Here is a 10,180-nt window from a genome sequence, read left to right as displayed (position 1 = left end):
TAACCTGCGTCTTATATTTTCCAAAAGATGGCGCTATTCCCGCATGTTTCCCCCGTAGGACCGTCTTCTAACAGGAACCAAAAACTACCTCTGCGACTCATTTGTAAGTTGCACACGTTGTTTTCTTGGCGGTTCCTCTCAGCGCAGATCTGATAACACCCGGATAGGACACACGCAGCGCGCTTTGACAAAGCAGAGTGTTTAGAACGCAGCGGCGCGTGTAGCAATCGTGAAAGCGCCGTGCTAACCTCACGAAGTGCAGATATGGCCGACAAAACGCCGCCTCAGAAATCCAACGCTCCATACGCAGCCAGGATAGACCCAACCAAAGAGGGTCTTTCTCAAGATCAAATGCATTTTATCAGACAGGTGGAACTGGAACAGTGGAAGAGGAGAACGTCGAAGCTGCGGACACGAAACGTGGTGACGGGACTCGCTATCGGTGCGCTCGTGTTGGGAATTTGTATCCTTGTCAAACGTCAACGCAAGGTGAACTATGTAACGTTAGCGTAGCATGCTAACGTTAAGCTGTGTCCTCTGTTTAGGAGTTAGGTTAAGCTCGTTTACCAAGTATTAAGACAGACGCAAATGTATCGGCTTACTTAAGTTAGAGTAATAGCTGTCAGTTTCATTGAATGCTAACGTGACAGCTAGCTCAGGTAGGTGTAAAACGATTTAAGTGTACTGCCAAAGGTAAACATCAGTGTTGTTGCGTTTAAAAGAGAACTCATTAAGAGTTTCAGGGTTGGTAATTTAACCAACCCTGAAACTGGCAGCGAAAACTGGCCTCTGGAGCACCTCGTTTGAAGGAATTTATTATTCTGTTGATCAATGAAATCCATTAACTGAAAGCAATGATATTTCCTCTTGTGTTTTGGGATAAACGTGTTTCCTGAACGCATCACTGGCAGTTTGTAACGACAGATGTCGAAATCTGAAAATTTCATCCACTCTTATGGCAGTTAAGCGCGTCAGTAGCAGCCAGGTGCTGCTAATCAAATGCACTTGATAAGTTTGCAAAGTTGCTTCTGAACAAACCATATGACTTCTTGAACAATGTCCCTTGGACAGACGAGACCAACGTGGATTGACCGTAATGCACAGCATATGAGTACAAACACCTTGCTGTCAAGCACAGTGGAGGTGTGATGATTTGGACTTGTTTTGCAACCATAGGATCCGGACACCTTGCAATCATTGAGTTTATCATGAACTCCCCTGTATAAGTATTCTAGTGTCAAATCTGAGGCCATCTGTCCAACAGGTAATTCTTCTTCAGAATTGGGTCATCCAATAGGACAATGAAGTTATCTTACTTAATCATGGGATGTACTTAGTTTTTTTTGGTAAATTTGTTTTGTTTTCATTCTTTCAAATATTTCTCTTAACCACTTGCTTCCAAATTAGACGGCTACACATTTTACTCAGTCTCCCAGGAGCGGATCATGGATGAGATCGATGAGGAGGCCAAGCGTGCGAGAATGCAGGGACCAAAAACCAGTGCCAACTGAGATATAAGCGTCATCTGCTTGTTGTTGGACTTTGTTTCTGTCCTGCACTTAACGAGGAGGACGACTCATGATGCCACTGATCATATTCCATGGCTGCTGTGTTCTTTTTTTTTTGTAATGTTGAGACAGCTGGACTTGGTCTTGATTTGAAGGCAATTGTATGGCTGACTTAACTAAGTGTGGTGTAGTTTTGAAGAAGTTACCTGTCAGTGGTAAGGACCAATCTGCTGACTTGATTATGACCTTAGAAGCTACACTGTAGCACAATCGGCACCCTTTACCTGATGTTTCCAGCAATGATTAAAATAAAAGGGAATATGAAAAAATATCAGTCAGCTAATGACTTAAAAATCTACAGTGGCCTTCAACAATAGAGAATGCCAGTGACACTGCAAAAATAACATTATTTATGCTAATAAAGTTTTGATTTATGAAATAAAAGCCTCATGTATTAGATTGCTTAACAGCTGTCTCTGTATTACCATTTATTTAAGAACGAGACAAAGCAGTAAACATGACACAAGACACCGTAATACTTAGAATCGCATTTATTTTCATCAAAATTTAATATATGGAGTTGGATCTAGCCACCAAATCTCAAGAGCAAAATAAGACATTGTTAGGGAAAGGCACAGATTCAGCATGGCAGGACAGCAGCTTCAGGAAGCAATACAATTATATATTTACATTCAAATAAATCTGGACTAGAAACTTTATTTCCTTTAATATATTAAGATTTGGGAGTTTAGGTGGCAAGAAATTCAGTGTGTGATGGGAATATTTTAAGGCAACAGCTACAGATTCACAGCTTTGACTGATTCCTCTACACCCCACAAAAATAGACATTGTTTAAAACAGTGGGTGGGTAGATCATCACTTCTGTGATCAAACATGAAATGGGAGATTATCATCTATGGGGGGAAAAATGACAGGAAAACTCGTTAGCTCTCGCTTGAGTGAATAGTTTTACACACAACTGTGTTAAATGATTGAGAACTACAAGTGGACTTAAAGTGCACAATGTGCTTGATCTCTGGAACAAGCGACAAATCGGACTTGCTTGAGAAAGGATTAAGGTAGCTGAAGTATTTAATTTGCTCCTAAATTGTAAACATGATCTATAAATGAATTCCGTTATATACACATGTACAGTTAACAGGAATTCAGTAGTATAAAGTCTAGGTGGATTTTCTCACCATCCTTTCCCCACTTTTTTTTTTTTTTAAACCAGCTACCAGATTTTGAAAGTGATGCGTAACATTTTTACACTTGTGCACCATTTAACTGAACTTCTGCCCATGTGTTTAAAACTAAATTTGCCTTTTGCTGAAGAATCGTACAACATTTCTCACTGTTGGGACACGATATCTTACTACACAGCTGTACAATGGAGGGAAAAAAAAATCACCTTCACTACATCTGAAAATATCAGTGATTGCGGTCAAACGTCTTCAAGCTGAGTCTAGAGAAAACATAGGTGTCCAAATCACTAAAGGAAGCCAGATAAAGACTACAACAAATAACTGAATGAAGCCCCTGGAAGGCATTGATCACAGTTCTAGCAAAAAAAAAAAAAAAAAAGAAAGTATGTTCACTGTGCAGCTGCTGAGACATCTTTACCAAACTACAGCGAGTGAGGTGTGTAATAGCTGTCAGTGTGTGTGTGTGTCAGTCTCACTGTTCACATTTCTGTGCTCCAGACTAGGTTAACAGCAGCGAGTCAGACAAGCAGGAAAACAGCAACTGTTGTCGTTCTGCGTCAAAATCGTGGTAAAGTGCTGCAACTCGGCAGCTGCGGCACGGCATACCGCCGCTTGACTGCGTTCAGGCAAAAAGATAAAAATAATGTCGTGATGTGACACTGTGCAGAGCACTGCGGCAGCCTGGAATGAAGGTGGTTACGTCCGAACCGTTGGGATCTGACAGTTTATTTACAAAGAGCAGACACGAACGTGTCACTTGGCTGCTATTCTGTGCTTCAGCTGCAACAAGTTCACCAGGTCGAGATAATGGGCTGAAATCTGGAGGTTACACTTCCTGTGTAAATCCAGCTCCACTGGTGATGAGTTTCTATACATTTGAGGTAAGTGGCCATGGGCGGACAGGGAGCAGTTTGCAGATAGGTGTGCCAGGGTTAAAGCGATCCTCCTACGGGACAGGTTTGACCACTGCAGTCACACTTCAGATGAGGTAGTCCAGATAACGGCGTGCTTGGCTTGGAGTTTGTTACTAGGAAAGTGAAATATAAGAATACGATTTAGAACAATGCTTTTTTGTTGTGTATGGAGGACAATGGTTAAAGGGTGTCTACAGAGTATAAACCTCTCCTGACATTTTTGCCTCCTCTATGTGGCAATTGTGACATCACCCATTAGTAATTGAAGCCTCAAGCTAAGTGTTTTTGCAGTCATGACCTATTAGCAAGTGAAGGCTCCGTTTGGAAGCTGGCTTTCAAAACCATCTGAGAAACCGATGGACGCTGCACACTGGTAGGCTAACGACTAATGGATGTAACTCAGGTTTATCCTCCATTCTGACTCTGGGTGGTATTATAATTTACAAAATGAACATCATATTGTACTGAATAAGACACAAAACTTGTAATTGAGTGTTTCATGATGTCAGACATCAAGGGAAGGCAACTGGAGGAGTTGCCCCCTGCTGGCCATTAAAAATAATGCAAGTTTAAGGCTCTTCAGTATTGGCCTTACTTTCCAGACCCAGAAGCTATGGCCATCTTTTGCATACAGACTATGTTTTAGATCCAGGGATTTAATGGAAAGATGCTTTTTAAGTTTAGTGACAAATATGAGGCCAATGAGTCAAGACAACGAGAATAACGATTACTCTTGGTGGTTCAGGCTTTATTGGTTTAGATTTGGGACAATCTAATTTGGATCAACAATAATATTTTTGCTTTCTTGTTTTCACATTAACAAACAACTGGAGGACCATGTTTACATTTCAGCTCACTCTCATGTTGAGGAGACATCAGAGGAAAAACATTTTTTATGTGAATTTCAATTGGAAGTTTTTTCTTAATTTGAATTTAATGACGTTTTAAAAACGGCATTAAAATAAAGGCATGAATTCGTTTTTATGGCTACACCTGTGTGTTTATGTTAATTAATGTGCAAACAATCGCTAAATTTAACTTGTTTATACCTGCACCTTGTTTCATTTGTCATATAATCAAAAGCTTGTTAAGGAAGTGCTGACTCACCATTCTACTTAGGTCTGTGGCAAAAGTGACGCCTTTAAAAGGTTTGTCCTGCGAGCCACTGCTGCTGCCTCCAAGAGAGTTTCTCCTAATGATACCTTGGAAAGCAGTACATGACTTATAAAACTCATTCAGACTCGAAGCTGTTGCATATTTACATGATAATAAATAAAGAAGGGAATATTCTTTGTTACCTTGAAGCGGTAACATCTCCAGTCGCTGAAGGCTGTTCCTGCGAGACGAAGGAAAACCGTTTCCTTTGGAGAGGCGGCGCTGTCGGCTGGACAACATAGCAGCAGGAGAGACTATGCCCGGAGGGGGGACCTTTCCCATCTTCTTATATAGTTCCTCAATTTCTCTTTTCTGGGCAGCCTGCAGGGCCAGAACTTCTGCCAGATGTCTGATAAAGGACAAAAAGAAGCACATTTAAAGACTCACTCAGAGTTTTAATTTAGGTCTTTGATTAAGTTATGTACTGAATTTGAACATGACTTTGGGAGAGTGGGGGGTTTATCTAAACACAATCAATCTGTTTACAGTAAAGACAATAAGTCTGTTCTCTTGTCTGGCAAATCTCGACATTTCCTCGTTATTCTTTATATCAAAACGGATGCAATTTGTTTTTCAGTGCTCTCAAACGAATGCCAGATATGAATGCTCATAATGTAGCTCGTCTAAGCAAACAGTTTAAAATGTTCCTGAAAAAGCTTTTTTTGTTATACGTTACTTTAACTATCTTAAGTGGTGTCACTTACTTCTCTCTGAGCTCCTGAAGCTCTTCCAGCATGTCCTCATCTTCACTGTCTGAGTCATCACTGCTTAGGTAGGGAGCACTGCGGTTATAAGTCATCATCCATAAATTGTGAAGGGCATTGGTGTACTGTGGACTGTCCGCTGTTCCGTCCCACAGCCTCCCCTCTGTATCAGCAGCCGTCACAGAGAGCCCGCTGTCTGCAGACGTTCCCAACAGGCTCAGGCTGTACGCCCTTCGACGGCTTCTCCTCCTCCCCCTTGGCTGTTCCCCGATAACCTCTTCCTCATCTTCGTCTTCCTCTTCCTGCTGCTGCTGCTCCTGGCTCACGGCCCATCCAGCCTGCCCGTCGGCCTCCTGTTGGACTCCCGAAGAACCTTTGCGGGGTTGTGGGTGAGGAGGGGTCATTGTGAGGGAGGTGGCCAGGCTCGCCTCAGACTCACCCTGCTCCTCTGTGCTGCTCTCCGACTGGCTGCTGCCGTTCTCTGCGGGCTTGGGGGCTGCAGGTGCAGGCGCATCAGGCAAAGGGATGTCCATGCTGGGCGTCACCTGGAATCGTCCAACAGTCACTGATGCAGACTGAACTTCTGCAGTGTAGAGGAAGAAAATGCGTACATGTAAAGGCTGTCAATCACAGCTAATCATAGACTAAACAGCAGCAACTGTTCTGTAATCATTCCTAATCACATGGGTTTGATTAAAAGCTTGTCACATATTTCTTGAGACAATAACAGGTCTAAAGGTGTATTAGGCTTTTTCAGCATGCGTCATTTCTAAGCATTAAAGTGAATTCCCTCTAAAGAGTCTGAAATTATAGCAGTGACAGCTGCTATGATGATATATAGCTATGATGGATAGTCACAATCAAACACAACCCAGGACTCATTTAAAAGTCAGCTAATCTGTTTACCCGGCATTTCTCTAACATGTTTTATGACAGATAAGCTTTTTTACACTGTACAGTTTAACACTTTACATTTTTGTACTGCTCATGCCACTTGTTTTAATGTGTTTAACTTTAAGGAAAAAGGTCATTTTTGCATTGTTCTACTAAATTTATATTCCTTTATTTCCCATCCTCTTTTATTCTCTTTTTTTTAATGTTTGTAATTTGTTAGAGTGTGTTCTCCAGTGTGCTTTGTGACTCCTGAATGCTAACAGCACTGTTTAAACCAGTATTGTTTGCTTACATGGTCTCCTTACACACTTTTACTCTGCTTGCATGTTTGAATAGAGGCCTCGCCACATTAAGGGATGTTTAAAACCAGCTAGCTTTAAATGTCGGCTCTCCAACATGGAAGTCTGCACCAGTGGAGCATGAGGTAGAGTTGTGTATTAATCGGAAGGTCGGTAGATCGGTTCCCGGCTACTCCGGGGATATAAGGAGAAAATGCTACACACTTAAAGATATCAGTTTGAGTGTGATTGTTTCATTTTATACATGCTTTTGGAAAGGTAAAAATTATTTTAAAGGGTAATAAAAAACAAGAAGAAAAAAAAAAGAACGAACCGAACAGATGCGTAAAAACTCATGGACGTTATCTTAGCACATCCATCTGGCAGTGGGATAAATCACTGCAGATGCTAACTGGAAGTTCCCGTTTCTGTCAGAGAGAGGCAAGCTTGCTATTCTACTTCTACCCGACTACTTAATTAAGAGCCCCTTCAACAACCACAAGTGACTCCGCAGGGATTTACAATCGTCACGGATTGGTGGGTGTAGAGGACGAGATGGAATGTAGCCCAAGTGTGACTGCATGTGCTCACATCTGGAGGCAATTTAGGGTTTTAAAAGGCCTGCAGTGCTTCGATTTGCCCACTGAGTGTCCTCCTTACAGTAAATGCAGAACGAGTCTGGGTCTGTGCCCACTAAAACAGAGGGACTCTGTTGAATATGGGCTTCTGAGGAGGGTATAAATACTGTCAGGTGTGGACATGGGAGGAGAGGCCTTTAATGGGCACAGCTGCTCGCTGATTGGCCTTTGTCAGTGGGCCGGGCCGCAATAACACCTACGTTTGTGTTCATATTGAATGGAACATTAAATCCAGACTTGCGCTTACGCAATAGCTCTGAGGCACCAGTAATAAGTGATAATGTCAGCAGAGACAGAAGGAACTAGGATTGCAGAAGGAAAAAACTCAAAAAGCAAATGGTCCATCACGTATTTTGAGCCATTACAACAAAATGGATGGCTAAAGGTGCATGTGCGTGTTTGGGACGCACACATGAATATCATACAATAGGCTATTTTCTAGCACTCTGAGCCTCTGGCTAGTAACATTCATCATGTTAGAGCAGTGCCTGCTTGGGGAGTTTTGCTGCAATTCACACATGTACAATAAACATGTCACGAGCAGGAAATCATACAGTCAGTGTTTGAAAAGAAGAAAAATTCCAAGGATACACTCTCTGGATAAGTGCTTGTCTAAGCATAGCTCTGCAGAAAAAGCAGACTTTGTATTGCAGTTTTCTCCAAAACTGCTCATCCATAAATGTGAGTGATTAAACACTCAAACACTCAAAGACAAAAAATATAAAAATATTAATAAAAGCATGTTGAGATTTAGAGTACTACTTAGAGTATTAGAGTAGTACTTAGGAAATCTTGTGAGAACTTTCTGATAGGAAAGGTAGGAGTTGGTTTTATGGTTAAAGTTTACGTTACAGTTAGCATGAGGGTTTGCGATGTAGGACTATAACTGGTAACAGAGAGCAACTTCTAGCCAGAATATGAGAACCGCTTTTCAAAACCACTTCAAACCCAGAATCACACTTACTTTAGTCTTTTGTAATACTTATAAATCAATCATGGGATAACAGCTTGCTATCTTCCCGTTCAATAAATAAAACTATGTACCCCGGAGAAGAACTCTTTAGTAGTTAACCAGTGCAACTATGACACAAAACTGCATCTGTTATATGAGGTTGGTGTCTATGCTTGTGCAGTTGCTAATCACATTATTGTTTGTTTATGAAGTAGTTAATGATCTCCAGTTATTTCAAAGCTGAACATCACTGCTATGGCCTTTTAGTGATGCAGAGACCTGCTTGAAAAACATGAGAACACGCAAATAATTTCTTACCAGATTTGGGGGAAGAAGCTTTTGGTTTGGGGGTACTTGTATTCTTTGCTGGCACAGCAGGGTGCAACCGGCTGTTGAAAGATGATAACTAAACAGAGGGAACAAATATTATTAGCACAAGTGCTACAGCAGACCAGACACGACTGATACTCATTAAATGCCATTTTAAAATTCAACCAATAAATCAGGGCAGTGTGATGGAAGTCCCCGTCTACATGCTAATTTACATTCAATTATTCTAATTAGCTTCATGCAGTGAGGAAGAAATTTCAGTCATATAAAGTGTTCAGAACTATAATATAAAAATGACTAATGAGAATTATTGATAAAGATTAATGAGCTAATCACTCCTATATTAAAAATTGCTTTAGAAGAATCATAACTAAAATAACTCACAGTGTTTTCTGGGCTCTCTGGGGGTGATGGTGAAAGATCTGATGAGCTTGAACTTGAATTCGAACTGGAGACCTGTGGTCTGGGTTTAGCTGGAGCTGGAGCTGGAGCTTGGGCTGAGGTTGGGGGCATGTGACTCCTTTCCTGGGTCCGGCTGGGGGAACCGGTGAGTCCAACCTGCTGTGCAGGAGGAGGTGGAGGAGGAGTGGAAGCCATGGATGGTGGGGTGGCAGGATGGGGCCACTGTGGAGGATTGCTGTGAGTTAAATTAGCTCCATCCATTTGAGGCATATGCTCGGGGCTGTAGTAGACATTGTTCTGCACTGGGATCCCCCCTGCAGGGTAAGAGGCCTCTACTGGTGAAGTCTGGTAAGGTTGAGGGTAGACAGAGGGGTAACCTGGCTGTGGAGCCATATGACTGTGTAGGTGGGGGAGAAAGCTTGGATATGAGGGCAACCCTTGGGTGGGAAGGCCTGCAGGAGGGATAAAAGACTGAGCCATGCTCATTGCCATGGAAATTACATTGGCTAAGGAAAAAAGGGGCTGCGAGTGGGGGGGCCACATGGTGGGAGTTTGAAGGGCAGGAGGGGATATGTTAACAAATTCCGTGTTGACAGGACTTGGGGTCTCACTCACAGGACTCGGCGAGTTCGGGGTTGGGGAGGGAACAGAGGGGAAGGTGGGGTTACTGGCTACACGTGTAAGGGGAGGATGGATCCCGGCTGGCTTGGGTGAACCAGGAGACCCTGGATATGGGAATGGAAAGTGGGTGTGGTTCATAAAGGGCAAGTGGTATTGCTGGTGATTAGGCAGGAGAGATGAAGGGCGGTGATGATGCTGATTATGAAGAGGAGAACCTAGAACACAAAGAGACAAGCGGAGCTTAATTCAACATATAAAGTAAATGACCTTAGACTAGATTAGAAAACCTTTTCTGTTGTTGTACCATGTAAAATATATTAAAATTAGGGGCATTGATCTTGTTTGTGCTCAACCCAGTGAGTTAGGTTCGATCATATCGTTTCTTTCCTCTCCTTGTTTTGTCAGTCTGAATCTTCCCTCTCCCCGCCTGCCAATATAATCACCATGAGGAGCATAGAGTAAATGTTTCCCGTCCTTTTAAATAATGAGCTTCCATGGTGAACAAAGATGTTTTGTTTAAAGCAGCATCGGACCATAATTGCATCTGATCGCTGGAGCAGTTGCACACCAGGCTTACAT

At 42.2% G+C, this 10,180-nt stretch overlaps 2 protein-coding genes across 3 annotated transcripts in view; one reads left to right on the top strand and one right to left on the bottom strand.

The window, feature by feature from the left end:
- The first annotated feature begins 252 nt into the window (after positions 1 to 252).
- Positions 253 to 1,977, top strand: coa3a (cytochrome C oxidase assembly factor 3a). The gene is made up of 2 exons (XM_005725876.2): positions 253 to 463; positions 1,408 to 1,977. Exons 1-2 carry the CDS (start codon positions 265 to 267, stop codon positions 1,509 to 1,511), a joined length of 303 nt encoding a protein of 100 aa, XP_005725933.1. The 5' UTR covers positions 253 to 264; the 3' UTR covers positions 1,512 to 1,977.
- A 67-nt stretch (positions 1,978 to 2,044) lies between these two features.
- Positions 2,045 to 10,180, bottom strand: part of LOC102201096 (serine/threonine-protein kinase WNK4-like) — a 28,527-nt gene continuing 20,391 nt past the window's right edge. For both annotated transcript variants that reach the window (XM_005725874.1, XM_005725875.1), the window contains 6 exons: positions 8,963 to 9,816; positions 8,567 to 8,654; positions 5,487 to 6,069; positions 4,926 to 5,131; positions 4,735 to 4,829; positions 2,045 to 3,740 (listed from right to left, as the gene is read on the bottom strand). In XM_005725874.1, coding sequence (XP_005725931.1) covers positions 3,738 to 3,740; positions 4,735 to 4,829; positions 4,926 to 5,131; positions 5,487 to 6,069; positions 8,567 to 8,654; positions 8,963 to 9,816 — 1,829 coding nt within the window. In that variant the 3' untranslated portion in view covers positions 2,045 to 3,737. The remainder of the gene's footprint in view (positions 3,741 to 4,734; positions 4,830 to 4,925; positions 5,132 to 5,486; positions 6,070 to 8,566; positions 8,655 to 8,962; positions 9,817 to 10,180) is intronic.

Source organism: Pundamilia nyererei, unplaced genomic scaffold (genome assembly GCF_000239375.1).
Source record: "Pundamilia nyererei isolate P.nyererei 1_Seehausen unplaced genomic scaffold, PunNye1.0 scaffold00017, whole genome shotgun sequence".
Lineage (NCBI taxonomy): Eukaryota > Metazoa > Chordata > Actinopteri > Cichliformes > Cichlidae > Pundamilia > Pundamilia nyererei.
This window is presented reverse-complemented; position numbering and strand designations above follow the sequence as displayed.

Coding starts and splice junctions, on each gene's coding strand:
- coa3a (XM_005725876.2), top strand. CDS start 265: ATGGCCGACAAAACGCCGCCTCAGAAATCCAACGCTCCATACGCAGCC. Junction 464..1,407: donor TGCGCTCGTGTTGGGAATTT/GTATCCTTGTCA, acceptor CTTCCAAATTAG/ACGGCTACACATTTTACTCA.